The sequence below is a fragment of the Staurois parvus genome, unplaced genomic scaffold, assembly GCF_062004578.1.
Source record: "Staurois parvus isolate SC_StPar_1 unplaced genomic scaffold, SC_StPar_1.0 ptg000544l, whole genome shotgun sequence".
In the NCBI taxonomy this organism is placed as follows: domain Eukaryota; kingdom Metazoa; phylum Chordata; class Amphibia; order Anura; family Ranidae; genus Staurois; species Staurois parvus.
This window is the reverse complement of record NW_028318340.1, coordinates 7842225-7860360: the sequence shown is the minus strand read 5'-3', so window position 1 is coordinate 7860360 and position 18136 is coordinate 7842225. Positions and strand designations below refer to the sequence as shown.

Below are 18136 nucleotides of genomic sequence, written 5' to 3'. Positions count from 1 at the left end.
GTGTTAGGTAGTTGTCAAGATAAAGAGATTTCTTAGAGACCTCCCCTCCAAGCATATAAACTCTTTTATAAAAATATATTGTGAAATACCACATAATAATTTTCAACAGTCATATCACATGATCTAGCTGGCCTTCTTCAGGTTTCTAGGAGAAGAAGACCCTGAAGAGGTTTTAGTTGATATAGCGCAATGTGGTCAAATGACACTGGGAACTAATTTAAATTTGATTTGTTCCATAAAAGATTTAGTAGGAATGACATGTGGTTCTATTATGTAAGTTTACCTCTGTAAATGAAGGAAGAGATGTAGAGACACTGATGCTGGTATTGAGTTCCTCCTCTAGAGTACACTCTGAGCCGTGTCGGCACTGGACATGGCAGAACAACTGCCATTCATGGCATTGTCACCGTTACAACCCATAGAAATTATTACAAAGATCAAAACTCATATTAAAGTACAACTAAAAGCAAAACTTTTTTAAACTTTTGGAGTGGAAAGGAATTAGAACACCTGTTTTTATTTCTACTTCTGCTCCTGTTATGGAGATTCAGCCTTTTTATTTGTCCTGTTTACCATTATCATTGAAGCTGAAAGTAAATGAAAATCCAAAATTTTGGGTTGTCCCCAGAAAAGTATTAGAGTAGAATCCAATTGGAACACTAATTCTGGTGACCCGGGGGGGCCCTTAAGGGTTCCTTTCATTTTCAGGGATTTACTTTCACTTCCTGTTTGGCTATGGGTTAGAAAGTGAAGAGAAATCTCCCCTATGGGACACAGAAGGCAAGAAAAAAATCTGACAGGGTTATAACCCTCCCTTACTCTATCCAAAATGAAAAAATAAAAAGTTTTGCATATAGTTATACTTTTATGCCCAATATGTCAAGAATGCAAGCTACAGTGATGAAGGGCTTGGAGGATAGAACTGATGCATGGGACAGAGGCATCCAATGCCCAAGAGACAGAGGCTTCAGAGATAGAGAACATGAGCCTCCGGACACATAAGTAAAAGAGCTCTTCTCCTGCAGGGCACCTTCCTGTTTTTTTCCCTACCCTGACAGGGTTGCTTTAAAGAAAAAACACAGGTTTATTTTCCTCAGTTTAGCTGCAAATGTATTACCATTTATAAGTGTGCCTCCTTGGCCCTCACAGTACATGTTTTTGATCAGGTCTAGAAAAAAATTCTGACCTTTGGGGGACTACGTAATATAAGTTAATAATACAATATTTATTAAAAGTGAGAACAGACACTCATCTAACTTTGTGGTTATGCAGTGTACAGCCATTGACACTCAGATGTTGATTAGTGTTGTCACCTTTTATTTCATACTTTATTTGGCTAACTGAATTTTAACATTTTCTTCACCAAATTCTAAAGCTAAAAACTTTATTTTTTATTTATGTTGTGGATATTGTAGGGAAAGGGGTATCATGTTTCTCTGTCCACACTGGGGAGATTAATCTCTGCTTGTACTAGTGACTGGTCTTGATCTATGTAGTCCGTGGGATATAGGAAGAGCTCCTGCTGGTGTTTATCGCTGGATATTATTATTATTATACAGGATTTATATAGCGCCAACAGTTTGCTCAGCGCTTTACAATATAACGAGAGATAATACAGTAACAATACAGTTCAATACAAGAGGGATTTGAGGGCCCTGCTCCTTGGAGTTTACAATCTAGGAGGGAGGGGCTAGTGGTACAAAAGGTAGTAACTGTGGGGGATGGACTGGTAGGAAGAGTAGATGATTCCATTATTAGCTGATGGCAGGATAGGCTTCCCTGAAGAGAGAGGTTTTCACAGATCCCCTAAAAGTGAGCAGAGTAGGCGATAGTCTGATAAATTGGGGTAGAGAGTTCCAGAGGATGGGGGAAGCTCTGGAGAAGTCCTGATTCAGGTCTTGGGAGCAGCATATGATGTACTTTTACCAATGTTTGAGGTTAAGGCTGTTTAAAACAATCTTTGTTTTTCTCTTTGACATGTGTCCATTCTAAAATTTCTGAATAATGTAGAGGTGAATAGCGCTTCCTGGAGTTTAGTAAAGGAAACTACATGGGCTTCCATTGTTGGTCTCCATTTGAAAATGCTATTTTTTGTCATGTTGATCCTCTGGACTCAAACCTTAAGACACTGACCTAAAATACATATTCATCAAGTGAAATCAAAATTCTGGATCTTCCTGCCTTTTCTGGGTAAGACCCGAAGTCAGAGAACCAGAATGACACACAGGCAACTAGTATTTTCACAAGGAAATCAGCATAGTACATGTATGTATTCCTCTACTGGCAGGTTTAATTGAAAATAAAAAATATACAATGTTCATACCTCTTTGTGTTTAGTAATGCGTTATACATTAGTTTTAGTTCTATGTATTTTGCAGTTAAATACCAGCCATCACTGTGTTTCCCAAATACAGTCAGCCATGGTATATAGTTACTGTACAAAGTATTGATGGCAGTTTCACAGACAGGATGCTGAAGAGTGTAATAGGACATCATCATCTTACAGTGGTTGGCTGAGCTCTCTTGTTTTACCTGTGCAGGTGCAATATTGCTGTCATTTTCATGACGGAGATGGTGGTGGATCATAGTGTGAGAGAAGACTGGGCCCTGCACCTTCCTCTGCTGCTCCATGCTCTCTTCTTGGGCAAGTACCTTCTATCTACATATCTTTTAGCATGAAAGTCTCTTCCACCCTTACACAGCTAATTTTCAGCAGAAATACGTCCTCATTTATGACAGTGTCTAAAATAAAAATTGTCTTTGTTTCTCAGTCCATTTCAATTCTGCAGTAGAATATAATCTTTAGAGAATAAGGCCTCATGTACACAGGATGTTTTAAAAATGCTGGCAGCAGCGTTCTGGCAGAAGAAATGCCTGACACTTGTAGGCGTTTTACAAGCGTTTAGAGGTGTCAAGCGCGTGGGCATTAATTCATTTAATTGGCCACGATAATAATTTATTCTGGCCATTGAAATTAATTAACACTCAAGCACTAAACGTGCCTAGCGTCAATCATTTTTTCTGCCAAAACGCTGCTTTTACTGGACACACTGGCCCTGGATTTTTTTTTTTCTGCTGGTAAATTCCCCTACCACTAAATGCTTTTAAAAATCTATGTTTGCATGGACACATAGGATAACATGGAGGAGCGTTTGGAAGTAGTAAGAAACCGCCCGACGCCCCTAAAAGTGGCTACAAAAATGCCCTGTGTGCATGAGGCCTAAATGCTTTAATTTGGCTGTAGTTGGGCAACAAAAACAGTACATGCAGGCACTCTGATAACTGAACTATTCAAAGCAGAATTGTGTGTTTTAAATGCTATATGATTAGAAAATGATTATTAGAACACAAAATAAATGAGGCACAGATTTTAATTGTAAAAATGAAATCAAAATGAAAAAAATGGCATTGAATTGTTTGTTAGCACTTCCTTTTTCTTTTTTTTCTGCCCTTACATTTCCACTCCATTTGGATATCTACTCCTTTTTACTATACTCTTGCTTTCTGTGCCATATACTTCCATTCCCTGCTTCTCTCTTTCTTTCTTGTCCCTGTCCTTACCTTCTGTACCATGTCCTTCTCCTTCCTACAGTGCCTTTCTTCTCCTTGCCATGCCCATTCCTGGACCAACTAGTCCAAAAGATCCACACAGAGCAGGGACACTTGCTCTCAATCCAGACCTTGGTGTAAAAGCTTCACTCACTCAGGGAGTGTCTGAGATACTAGGGTAGTGGTTAAAAACAGGCCGCAGTGTCCAGCCAGCATTTATAAACCTAGTGCTGGGTACCAATTCCGCTTGCTGGTCCACAGGATCCCTGAAGGAAGGAGACTCTTCAACCAGTATCATGATTCACCTTGTTGAACCTAGGGATCGGAGGGCCAACAACAGGAGGAGAGGCCCATTCAGAAGGGCTACCTCAGCAGGGTAATGTACCGAGAAAACACTTCGGGACCACAAAGGGGTGCTATGGATATCCCAAGCCATGTAAACAAATTTAGGCAAAGTAAGCAAAACTCCCTTTCCCTTCCCTGCCATGTAGTTCTATTCCCTACCATGTATTTCTACTCCCTGTCATTTCCCTTTCATTACTATCATGTTATTCCCCTACCTACCATGGCCTTCCACTGCCTACCATGCCCTTCTCTGCCATGCCCTTATTCTCCCTACCATGCACTTATTCTCCCTACCATGTCCATCTCCTCCCTAAAATGTTCTTTTGCTTCCTAACATGCCCCTTTAATTCCTATTATGCCCTTTCCCTCCGTTATGTCCTTCTCTTCCCTACCATGCCCTTCCTCCCCTTTACCTCTCTTTTAAAGGATAAGTTCACCTTTGTAAAAAAAAAAAAAAATAAATAAATAAATATATATATATATATATATATATATATATATAAAATATACTGGCTATATACCTTTTTGACCCTGCCCTTTTTCTCACTCCTTCCTGTCCTACTATTAGCATCCACTTATACTACTTATATTAATTTGTTCAGCTGAATTCACATTCAAAGGTGTTTTGCTTTACTTATTTCTGCAATGTGAGTCTTATCATTCAAGAGACCAGCCTTAGGTTATTTTCCCAAATATTTGCAGTTTTAATTATTATCTTTTTCAAATCATGTCTCAACCCTTAATGATATTAGTATTTGGCATACTATTCTTGATGAGTCTGAAACAGCACAGATTCATTCATTTGAAAATAAAGATAATATAACAAGTTTAATCTTACTTTATTATTTATTCATGGATTTTGTGTCTTATGCATTTGCCCTAAAATTTGTCATTGAAATTGAGAGACCTGGAACATTTATGGTAATTATTTGTTCTGATATTAGAGCACTTGAGAGCACTGGAGGAGTATGTAAGACACGAACCTTCCTCTCTCATGATTGCACTGGTACTTAGGCAGCAACTCTGTCACATGGTGCCGAGAGAGAGTCATAAGGCCTGTGTAAGCTTTAAGATATTCCTTGGTGTTGACACAGCGCTTTTTTTATTTGGGGACTAATGGAGTGAAGTAAGAGAGGTGGCTGTCGGGCTTGACTTAAAAGGGAATATGTTTCTTTGTCCTGGGGCAAACCAAAGGTTCACTTTATTTATAATTAAAGTCAATATAGAAAACTTTCTTAAAAAAACTATGTATACTATTCCAGGTGAACTTCAATGTCAGCTGGATACCTATGGTACTAGAAATTATGTTTCATTCTAGATTTTTTGTAAGGTTAGGTTTGGAACCTAATTTTAGATATACAGTATAAAAAATGTATTCAGTAATAAGAGCAAAGAAAAGGCAACACAGTATTCCACAGGGACCAGTCAAAGTGGAGCTTAATACACTGAGATCAGTTTGTAATGAAAAAAGTAAGTAGTTGCATGTCTGAATACTAATATTGTCTGTCATGATTCTTAGGTCTTGATCATTACCGGCCCGAGGTTTTTGAACATAGCAGAAAGCTCCTTCTCCACCTTTTGATTGCTTTGTCCTGCAACAGCAATTACTCTTCTATTGCATCTGTCCTCCTGCATGCTCGGGAGATAAATGAAGCCAAGACATTGACTGTGCAATCTTCCTGCTCATCGGAGTATCCCTATACAGGTGATTAGAGATGGATCGGTGTTATAATGGCACTGAACTCTCACTATTCAACGAGATTAATGTTTATCCATGCATTAATTGCACTGTAATGCATATTTTATAAACCAGAACTTAAAGTATCTTGCAATGGTGTTAACGGCAACTAAGGAAGTACTCTACTCAGCAATATGTTTTACTAAATAACATAACCCATTGTTGTTAAAAAAAAAAAAATTACAGCCTTTTGTGTAGAATAGTCATTATGTGAAAGGATTTAGGTTTTAGTTCTCATGTGTAGCCACGCTTTATCAACACATTTTGTCTGAGTAGGCTTGAATTTGCATGAGCTGTTTTTATGATACCACATTTTTTTGTTAGTGATTTGGTTCATGTATAACTAATAATAAATATTCTTATGTTCTTAATGCCTAAGTCCAGCCAAAACCTTTTTAAGTTCTTGGTAGAGTGGGAAAGGTTTAAAATTTAAGTGTAGCAACAAAGTGTATAATTGTTCATTATACATTAATATTAACATTAATACTAATAAGAATTATTATTGTTTTTATTAATCATAAGCATATTAACATTGACATTATTAATAGTAACACAACATTAATGAAGCTTTATACTCCTGAAATGATGCTTTGCTACTCCGTTAACAGAACTAACTAACCATCAATACAAATAAAGTGGTGAAAAGGAATATAAAATATGTGAATAAAAATAAACGCTTGGCTGGGCACCTCTCCCTAGAGTGAGCAAAAGTGACTGATAATTAATCCATTGATATAGACCCAGTCCATAAACAAACATATAAAGTGAGTAAAAGTAAACATACGACTACGCTCCTCCCCTTAAATAAATAATATCACATGATAAACAATATAGAAGTGAAAAGTATACACTGAAATATTAAACTCAATATAAGTGAAGCCAAGAAAATATGCACAAAAAAAAAAAAAATATATATATATATATATATATATATATATATATATATATACTTAATGAAATAAACTCCCTAAGGTCTGCCTTAAAGTACAGAGGCAGTATTAATCAATGTTTCTAATGTCCCAAATGAGATGATCAATGTGAAACAATTTGTATTGAAATAAATTATCAATAAACACCCAGCTGGGCACCCTTCATATAAAAAAAAAATTAAATCAAATGGTATAAAATGTGTATTGATAAATAAAGTCTATTGCGCAAAAAACAGTCTGGATTGTGCGCTCACCTCCAAATCTGACCTGTAAGCTAATATAGGTCACAAACGCTTTTGGTCAGTGAATTCCCAAGAAGTTCTCCTGGATGTCCCCTCATCTGCAATGCAGGGATCCCTGAGGAAGTCACTGATTTTTGACTCAACGTGTTGGGCAGAAGCGTGGTGACATATTTTCCACTTTCGGGTGGCAGCCGACATCTTGGTACACCCAATCCCTATGCTTAATATTACACATGCCTGTATGGGTCTGTGAGACCTATTTTTTATGCGAGTATATTTTATTAATTGAATAAAAATTGTGACCTATATTAGCTTATAAGTTAGATTTGGAGGTGAGTGCACATGCTAGCTATGCATCACATACTAGCACATTATAAAAGACTTACCTGAAAATGAAGCCCTCCAGCGGAGTGCTTTCACAGTTCCCTGAGGATTTCATCTTCACCCGTTGTTCCTTCCTGGTTCGCGAGCTGTGGCCATCTGATTGGCCGAGCTGTGATGTCGTAACTACTGTGCATGTACGAAGGGAGTTTCGGCCGTGGCACAGCTCTTTCAATGGACGTAACGCCGTCCATTGAGAGCACAGTGCCAATGAGCCTGGGACATTACCGGCGCATCTACAGTAAATATCTCCTAAACCGTGCACATTTAGGAGATATTTACAGTACCTACAGGAAAGCCATATTAAAGGTTTACCTGTAGGTAAAAGATTCAAAATAGAGTTTACTTCCACTTTAAAAGAGAAATATAGCAAAGCTTTTTTGTGGATCACAGGAGTGCACTCACTTTTGTCCTGTGACCCAGAGTCCGCTGATATCAGTCTATTATCCGCTATCAGCTGAAGAGCAGAGTCACTCTGGCTCTGGAAGGATCATGACAATATTAAACCCATACTTCTCTCTCAAGTATGTTGTGCTTTACAGGTATTAGCACACCACTTTAAGATTAGTTTACTTGTTTTATGTTACATATATTTATACCAGTTAACATGATTTAGCTACATACGTTATCAAAATTGCCCATAATCTCTCACTTTTATAGTGTATTTAATTAAATTCATTAGATGTTGATACATAAAGTAAATAATCATGCCTCTCTCCAGCATTTATGAACTTTAGACTTACTTTAGTACAATGCACATTAACCCATGTACATGCTGTTCATGCAAATGAGGCTTACGCCACACAGATGCTGGCAGATGTATCTGTCAGGATGAGCCTTTCACAGTGTCTATGCTTGTTGGAGGAAGAAACTGATTGAGCACATTCTTTCATTATCTGTGGCAGGAGGGTTTGACTTTCTGCGGGAGTACCAGTCCTCTCCAGTGCCAGACTCTGGCCTGAGCTCCAGCTCAACCTCCTCCAGCATCAGTCTGGGAGGAAGCAGCGGTAACATCCCTCAGATCAGCCAGGAGATTGAGGATGTTGATACATCAGCAGAGACGGATGAAAAAGCCAACAAGTTGATTGAATTTCTGACCACCAGGTGAGCCGCCCACAAGAAGCAGATTGCTGCTATCTGTAAATAAACACATTTTTCACAGAGTGAGCGTAATAGCAAAACAGTCGGAGATTGGAATTATCGTTGTTCGTATGAATACCATGTTGTACTTTTCACCCCTGCTGGCCTCTTGGTATTTAAAGGAGTGTTCACATTAATATATTTATCTATGTTGATTTTACACATAAATTGTAGTGCTAGTTAATTTACAATTGAAAGCTGCATGTCAAAGCAATTCGTAGATCCAGAGTTTAGTCAGCTAAAGATACATACCAGGAGCGCTCAATCTCTGAAGAGCAAGGGCCACTTAGGTGATGTATGAATGAATGTGGTATGTGGTTTATCCCCCAAACAGCAAATGTAAACGAGGCCTTACTGTCTTGAGCCTCCTATAAGACTGCTTTCACACCAATGCAGGGCGGTTTACCCGTACTGCAAGTGCAGCACATTGCAGCTGCACCTTTCCTTCGGGTTAGTTGTGCTTTACCATAGACTACTATTACATCTTGTGTGTGTGATGCACTTTCTGAAAGCGCAGCAAAACTTCTGCAGGAGTTTTGTTGCACTTTCAGAGAGCGCACCAAATCCGCAGGATATAATAGAAGTCTATGGATCAGTGCAGCTAACCCTCAGGAAATCCGCAGGTGCATTGCGCTGCACCCGTAGATAAGTGTGAATGCAGCCTAATAGTTGTTAACCCTTTTCTAGGTGCTAATATGCCCATTGCAAAAGCTATTATGCCCAGTGTGTTGTTTAATACACTGATCTTCTTTTCCTCTTGCAGCTGCTGCTAGCATTGCTCTCCAGGCTACTAGAAAGGATTAGAGGCAGAGAGTGCACTTTGTATCACTCAGCCTGGGACACGAGTTGGCGATAAAGAGGAAGCATCGGCCTATGCAGCTCCTGCTTCCTCTGTGGCCCCCTGCTCCCTCCGTTGCCAGCGCCAGCTCACTGCGCTCTGATGTTCTGGGATGGCTGGTCGGCAAGCCCAGATCACAAACAACGGGTTGCCGACCCCGGGCATGTGCTTCTATGGTTTGAGGTTATGAGCCACATCAGAGGGCTCCGTGGGCCACGGGTTAAGCACCCTTGTTATTTACAAACCATGTTCCTTTCCTTTAAAAGTCAAATGTTGGTCCATTTTCTCTTAACTCCAGACCTTTACTATGGGCTCTTCTATGTGATGAGAAACCACACTGACCAGTTGTGAGGCCCTGAAGGCGGAAGGGTGTGGGCCATATTCAACTTCTACAGGAAATGATGAGACTGCATTGTAACCTTAGCTGTCTGTATGCTACATAAAGTTAGAATATGGGGATTTACCTGTTTGTGCAGAGTTCACTATGCTGAGTGTGATGTCCCACATTTGTGACAGGGTAATAACAACTAAGCTCTTACCTTCAGCATTGATAGGTTTGCATTCCCTGCCACATTTTCTCTGCTATTTCTTCTGGCACTGATCACTGAGTATGTAACTCCTGTGCTTGCGCACTGCAATTATATAATCCCACCGCCTGGCTACACTCTCTTACAAATGCTGGGAGTGTTCACCTACTGTGCAAATGCTGAGGTCAATGTCCACCCCTATCTACCCTTGCTTATTCACAGAACACTTTGTATTCTGTGACTGGTTCACAGAATACAAAGCGTTCTGTGAATGGGCAAGGAGAGAGGAGGGGTGGACAAATGACATTCTGTTTTCAGTGTATGAGAGTAGAAGTTCTCCTGATGCAGCGCCTGGCATAAATGAAAGTGTAAAGACAAAAAGTACATCATTTCTTAAAGTGGATCATCAGATTTAGTTTTACACTGTAGATAAAAAAAAAAATTCCAGGAGTTTTGCTTTAATAATGGGACCATGGCATTTATTTGTCTAACCCTTGCATGTGATGGTTGATCCTGGAGATCTTGTATATTTACATCATATGATAATATCACTATTGAAAAATGTTTTTGAAGACAAAGTTCTTAATTTCATTCCTTTAATCCCAAAACACTGTGAGGCACTTCAACAATCTGAGAAATGCCAACTATCTTCTGAAGCTCCTGCTCTTGAGAAATTGTTTTAAGCAAATGCAGATCAACAGCACCATCTGCTGCCAGATATGTGAAAGACAAAATAGGGAAAGGATTGTTTTTTGGTTTTAGCTGCTACCCTTTATATAAGAGTTAAATGTTTGTTGTTGACTGCAGAGCCTTTGGTCCTCTCTGGTGCCATGAAGATATTACACCCAAGAACCAAAATTCTAGAAGTGCAGAACAGCTCACCAACTTCCTGCGCCATGTGGTGTCTGTGTTTAAAGACTCAAAGTCAGGTAACAATTGGGATGGCATTTTTATTGGGTACAATGTAAAAATTAAGATGTTTTGCAGATTTGAATTATACATATTCAGGCTATTCAAAGCATAATAGTAACTTAGCCTTCTAAAAATTGATTATTAGACTTTTACTCACACCCTGCAGGTTGCAAGGGTTAAGAATTAAATAATCATATGCAATTTTTGATATTTGTTTGACCAAAAAGTAATGTTTTAAAAATTCTTAATTTTTTTTTTACTCCTGAACAAGGTAACAAAAATAACTGCAAAAGACTAAATAATGAATATTGTAAATACAGGAGCATTGGTTTCTTCCTAAGGTTTCCATTTGGAGCAGCACCTAAGTGAAGTGGCTTTACAGACTGCGCTTTCCAGCTCCTCCCGCCATTATGCAGGTCGATCATTCCAGATCCTGCGAGCTCTGAAACAGCCGCTTTCTGCTCACGCCCTATCTGACCTTCTGTCTAGATTGGTGGAAGTCATCGGAGAATATGGGGATGAAATTCAGGTATTGTAAACATGTATCCTGCTTTCTGCACTGACATGTATTTGTACAATCAGCACAACATGATTCCAATGATATTGTGGTTCAAAACTGCAATGACAGTTGCAAAAGTGATTTCTTTTCTCCTCCTGTCCCTGAAATCCAAAGTATTACAAAGTGGGGGGGATTCTCTCTTAGGCCCCTTTCACATGGCAATGCTACTCATGGTCCACAGTGATCTCACAACTGTGTTCACTGGCCGTGGTTGCAGCACCTCCTGAATGCGACACTCCCTACTTTTTTTCTTTCTTTTTTTCTTTTTTTGCTGCAATGTGGCACAAGGCCCTGCAATGGCAATGGCTGTGGCAATGTGTATGGGGAGATCTGGTATCCATTGCCTGGTTTTTGACAGGAAGCTGAGGCTTGTTAAAAACAAGCCTCAGCTGCCTAGTTTTGCTGTACCAGTAATGCCTATGTTAATGGGTCCTAAGACATTTTACACAGAATAAGTGTTTTCACTGGAAGGTTTATAATGACCTCTATGTTCTGGTAACAACTTTAAATTTCAGATTGCTCGTTGACTGTGATCACCAACACAGGCACAGAAGGTGAATCCACCAAGTGGGAACACAGATAGCAATTCCTTAAAGTTGAACTTCGCTCTCTCAATCAACATTGACTATTTTTAATCCTTATGCTGCTAGCGTTAGTAAATAGATTGGAAAGTATATCATATTTACTTGTTTTTACATTACTTCCTGGTTTCTTGCCTAGGCAGAAGATGTCATACAACCCAGCTGTCTTCTGGAGGGGATTGAGGGAGCCAATACCTGAATTAAGGGCAGATTGATTCCAGGAAGTAAATGCTACATGAATCATCTGCCCTTACTTGAGGTGGCCACTGTCAGAAATGCCAGGGGGTGTTTTTCCAAATTATTTCTCAACACAATAAAGCATGGAGACATGGATGGGTGGCTGCGTTTGCTTTGAATATTAACAATTAATTAAATAGCATTTTTGGTGCTCAGATGGAGTGCAGTTACACTTTAAGAACCCCAGGACATAGATATGTTAGTTACAGTACTATATCCATCACTTGGTCAGTCACAAATACCATAGAGTATTTAAAAGTGACACATACTATTATTATTATTATACAGGATTTATATAGCACCAACAGTTTGCAGTGCTATTTTCAAAATGATGTTAGACATTACAGTTAAAATACAATTTGGAAAGAGGAAACAGAGGGCCCTGCTCAATAGAGCTTACAATCTAGGAGGAAGGGTTGAGTGATGTAAAAGGTAATTGCTGTGGGGGGATGAGCTGATGGAGGTAAAAAAGTAAAATGTAAAAAAGAAGTTTACTAGTTAGAAGCAGGATAGGCCTCTTTAAAGAGAAGGGTTTTCAGGCATTGTTCAAAGGTGGATAGATTAGGAGATAGTCTGACAGATTGGGGTAGAGAGTTCCATAGGATGGCAGAAGCTCAGGAGAAGTCCTGGAGGCGAGCATGGGAGGAGGTGACATGGGAACTAGAGAGCAGAAGGTCTTGGAAGGATCGAAGAGAGCGGTTTGGTTGATATTTTGAGACCAGGTTGGTGATGTAGCTGGGGGCAGAGTTGTGGATGGCTTTGTAAGTTGTTGTTAGTATTTTGAATTTTTTTTCGTTGGATGAGTTTCCACTGGAGGGATTGGCAGAGAGTTGTAACAGACACTGAATGGTTGGTAAGGTGAATGAGCCTGGCAGCAGTATTCATGTGAAATGAAGGGGAGATAGCCTATGTAACAGTAAGCCAATGAGGAGGGAGTTGCAGTAGTCGAGGCGAAAGATAACCAGGGAGTGAATTAGGAGCTTTGTGGTATCATTGCTTAAAAAGAGGCATATTCAGGAGATGTTGCAGAAGTTGAAGCGGCATAATTTGGACAGGGATTGGATGTGGGACTGAAAGGATAGTTCAGAATCCAGGGTTACCCCTACCACCCTGGCATGCGGGGATGGGTTGATAGTTATTGATCTTGACCGAGAAATCAGGGAAGAGGCATGTGGGGCTGATTTATAAAAATGGGATCACATGCAAAAAGCTAACAAAGACCACTCAGGTTAAAAGCTAAACTGAATGCATGTAATTTATTATTGTAATGCAGTCATCCTAAATACACAATAATAAGTATCTACTTTGTTATTCGTCTTTAGCAAGGGTTAACCTCCCTGGCGGTATTCCCTAGTGTAGCTCGGGGTAAAATTTCAGTACCAAGAGCGGTAACCCCGAGCTACACTTGGGCTTACCATGCGGCGTTGCTCAGGGAGTCCCTGCAGCGCTTACCTTGTCCTTCGCTCCCGCGATGCGTCCCCTGCAGTGTCCCCGGCCATCTCCTCCGGCCGATGCCGGCATCCGACTTCCGTGTTCCGGTCCCTGTGACGTCGAGACGTGCGGCGGCCATAACCAGCAGCAAATTTAAACATTTTAAAAAATGTCATTTTTTTGTAAACGAATATTACATAGTAAAACATTGCTGTTTCAAACCATTTCACATACATTTTGTCCCTACTGCTTTGTCCTGTACCCTGCCTGCAAAAAAAGTCCATGGCGTCCAAAAAGTGTCCCTTTAGGTCAAAAGCGGTTTTAGACCGGCTAGAGAACAGCGATAGTAAATCAGAACCACTTGCAGAACTGAGTGATAATGATTCGTGGGGAAATTCGTCATCAGACACTGAAAACGATTCTGCGACTTTGCTCACCGATGTGCGAACTTGGCGCTATATTTCAAATTTCTGTGTTTTTGGTTTGATTATATTATTGAATTAAATGTATTATTATTATATTATTATTTTTTCTGATTATTTATTAAATTATAATTTATGATTTCTTGTTTCAAGTTTTATCATATCCGGAATGTTTACTAGACTCTTGTTCGGACAGATTTCAGTGAGTTATTCCTAAAAATTACAGCCTACAATTAATAAAAATACATATTTCCATTCAAAATAATGGTACCGCTTTCAGCACCAAAAATCTGAAATAATCATACCGCCAGGGAGGTTAAGAAAACTTGCACTTAAGCATCCAGCACTCAGACATACCCCCCTGAACAGTGCCTGATCAAGAACGCTGCTCTAGCTGCGAGAGTGTTGTTGAAAAGACCAGTGTTTATAGTGGCATGTCATCCTATAGGAGAGCGTGTGTGTGAGAGTTGCAGTCCAACATTATTATGGGGTTAATTTACTAAAACTGGAGAGTGCAAAATCTGGTGCAGCTCTGCTAAGAATCCAATCAACTTCCAGGTTTTTTTGTTTTTGTTTTTTTTTTGCCAAAGCTTAATTGAACAAACTAAAGTTAAGTTGATTGGCCACCATGCACTGCTGCACCAGTTTTAGTAAATCAACAGCTGTGCGTTGGCATCATAGGGTTTTTATTAAAGAAAAAAAAAAAGTATAAAGAGCCATGTTTATTATTAGATATGTCATTTGATTTCTTAACCGTAATAAGTTATGAGGGTTCTGAAGCCAGGAAAGTTTGATTCTCATTGCCGTAGGTAGCTGTTCCACATTTCCAAACATGGTCTATTGCAATCCACACTTTTTTATACCAATTGAATATCGTTTGCTTTGAACATTAGCTTTAATTTAATGTTGTTTCTAGGGCTATGTCATGGAAGTTCTTCTCACTTTGGAAGCAGCGGTGGATAATTTATCAGACTGCCTAAAGAACAGTGATTTACTGGCTGTCCTGTCAAGGTACATGACATTGTTTTACTTGAGTTTGTGTATGTTTGTATATATGGGATCTATGCCTGCACCCATTCACTGCACAGGGTAACTAAACTCACTCAAGACAATACATACCATTAAATCCTAGGAAAAAAACCCACAGTTGAGTAAGCCAGCATTCAAAGTGGATGGGAAGCTTTCCTCATCAGGTGCTGTGAACTGTGTTGGCCTTATTCAGCTGACGCTGCGATGAGCAGACTACAGTGAGCACTAATTTGTCTTAAAGACAGGAAACTCCTGCACAGAAGCAAGTGTTGTTTAAAGCTGGAAAAAACACAAGTTCATCATGATTTAGGTTTGAATACACTTTCCCCTTTACACAATATTTGTTTGGTCCATAATTAACCTTTTCCTGACTGTGTAAAGCATAAATGCAGCTGTAGGTAGAGTGGGCCTTAATGCCCTGCTGCTGCATATATACATCCACAGTGGTCCAAGCATATGTGCTAAAAGTGCAATAATTGCACCCTCCCAGTACACTTACTGAGCTGTCACTAATAATACTGGTCACAGCTTCTGATTGAGAGTCAGTGGGACAGGCTTCCAATCATGTGACCACTGTGGGAGCCAGTCAAAGTGATCTGCTCCATGGGGAAAAGTGTGAAGGGGTTAAAGCTAAATTATAAAAAATTGCAAACAGGCAAGGTTTTTCTGGCAGAAGAGATATGCAGTGTCTCTTCTACAATAAAGTACACTTAGCTGCCTTTCCACAATTGGAAAGTTGAATGTACACTGAGCTGCACATGCATGGTTGAGAATACCATTGAGCATCTCACCTCTCTAGTAATTCATATGCATTGTGTCTTTGTCTGCCAGAACACAAACCTCTGTGGATTACACCACTGAAATCTGATTGTGGACTGATGGCAGTAGTCTTGATCTGCCTTTTAGTCTTAGTCCAACCCTGCTTGTCACCATCCATGATATGGATTTTCTGGACTGCAGCAGTACTTATTTTACCAGTTACCTTGAAAATTGAAATGTGTACGTTTGCTTCAAGCAGAGTAGAGAAAGGAAAAAGAAAACACTCCCGTTTGGTCTCAACTGGTACAGCTGCCACTCTATTATTTGGCTGTTGGATTGCTAGGAAATATTTTGTATATCTTAGTTTACTTTACGCTTGACTCCACATACCATAACACAGTTGTCTAGCTCAGATGCATTACCTCAGACACCAGAAGTATTTTTATGCAAACATTACCAAATAGCCACTCATTGCACTGCATTGCTATAACCTCCTAAATATGGTGACTGAACTGTATGATGTCACAATGTCAGGATTGCGCTTCATAATGATACAGAAGAGGCTTAAGAAACAATGCTCAGAAAATCTGGTGCACTGCATGTGCATGCACTATATCCAGTGCTGTACTGGATGTGCCGGGTGCCTAGGCTCATTTCAGGGGTTGATGAAGCGTGGTGCTTTCAGATTTGCCTCGCTGACTGAGCTGTATTATTTATGTATTTCAAGTACTTGTATAGAGCTGTCAATGCACGCAGTGCTTTACATATATATTGTACATTCACATCCCTCCCTAAGGCTACTTTCACACTGATCCACTGTAAAAACAGCAAAAACGCATAAGAGTTTTTGCCGTGCTTTCTGAGCATTTTTAAAGGACAGTTGACTTAAAAACTGCACCAAAAATGCTTCTCACAGGAGTTTTTGAAGTGCTTTTCAGGCATTTTTCAGGCGTTTTCCATTTATTTCAATGGGAAGAGGCGTTTTTTGAGGCATTTTTTTTACCTCACCAAACATGCCCCACAGATGCTGCAAGCAGGAGTTTTTACACCGCACCCCAAACACAATGCCTCAGTGTGAAAACATACATAGATATACATTCACATACATAGGGAAGAGTTTTTCTTGAGCTTTTCAGGTGCTTTTTTTTAACGCAAAAACGCTTCAAAAACTCCTCAGTGTGAAAGTAGCCTTAACCTCAAAGAGCCTACAGTCCAAGGTCCCTAACTCACATTCATGCATACACATACTAGGGACAATTTAAACAGAAGCCAATTAACCTACCAGCATGTCTTTGGAGTGTGGGAGGAAACCGGAGTACCCAGAGGAAACCCATTAAAAGTGTATCTAAAGCCATTTTTTAATAGTTTTGGACAGAGTGGGGAAGGGTTAGAATCTGTTATCTGTTTTTATGGCTGCTTGTGTCACCACTAAAGAGATTCAATCTCTTAGTCGTCTTTATGATTGAATATAAGGGAGAATAGTCAAAATTTTGAGTTGTCACCAGAATGGGAATAGACAGGGAATCTTTCAGTTGGGAAATGATCACAAGTATTGCATAGAACAATATATCCATAAAAAATGACATTTCTGGTTTCACATAACAAAAGTCTGGTCTGCAGCATACAGAGATGCAACAGCTGGTAGCATCACTCACACAAAATACAGTTAATTAGGTCAAAACTGTTTCTCCTAAGAACTCATATGTTCACAAAGCCGCATATCTTGTCAATAGAGGTTATACAATTAGTTCTTGGCAGCACGCCAGATGAGTAGTCACCAACAGATGAGATCAGCTGGGAAGGATAGTAATGGGAAAGAAAGAGGCAGTAACATCTTGATATATAGGTAGGAGAGATGTGTTGGTCCATCACATAAAAACCCAATAAAATACATTTATGTTTTTGGTTGTAACATGACAAAACGTGGATAATTTCAAGGGGTATGAATACTTTTTCAAAACATAGTATGGTTGTAAAAGGTAGGAGAAATTTTGTCTGCACACCAAAAATGCTGCCATTGTGAAAGGGGATTTACCTTCCCACAGTAATGCCTTGTGGTAGGTAAGACTGCCTGAGATATCTGATGTGTATCACCCCATGGTGGGCATCACCCTATGATTAAGTTCCTGTGAGGAGTGAAATGCGTTATGACACCAGGTGAACTGCCTGTGCATTGTTTGGCTTTAATAAATTAGAAGTTGGTGTTCATGGTGAGTGGCTCTCCTCTTTTCAGATCAGTACTGGTCTCAGTTAACATGCTCAGTAACCATAAACTTCCCTGAGGTCTAGTAGCTGTGAGAACTGTTTTAAATATACTGTGATGCTTACGGGCACCCCACACGAATAATAGGTCTTGCTGGAGTTTTTTATTAAGGCTGTAAGAGGGATTTTTACAGGGAATGTTTGAAAATGTAGAACTGTCATTTTACTCAATTCTGCCTACCAATGATATATGATAAGGGGTGCAGCATTGAAGAAGTTGTCTAATTTCTTTAAAGAGGTGTGGGTAGTTGACAT

General features: G+C 39.5%; 1 protein-coding gene across 7 annotated transcripts in view; it reads left to right on the top strand.

Moving 5' to 3' along the window:
* FRY (FRY microtubule binding protein) overlaps positions 1-18136 on the top strand; it is a 578133-nt gene that overhangs the window by 468515 nt on the left and 91482 nt on the right. For all 7 annotated transcript variants that reach the window (XM_089690883.1, XM_089690880.1, XM_089690882.1 and 4 more), the window contains 6 exons: positions 2541-2644; positions 5414-5599; positions 8090-8288; positions 10497-10618; positions 10943-11130; positions 14748-14842. In XM_089690883.1, the coding sequence (XP_089547009.1) occupies positions 2541-2644; positions 5414-5599; positions 8090-8288; positions 10497-10618; positions 10943-11130; positions 14748-14842 (894 nt within the window). The remainder of the gene's footprint in view (positions 1-2540; positions 2645-5413; positions 5600-8089; positions 8289-10496; positions 10619-10942; positions 11131-14747; positions 14843-18136) is intronic.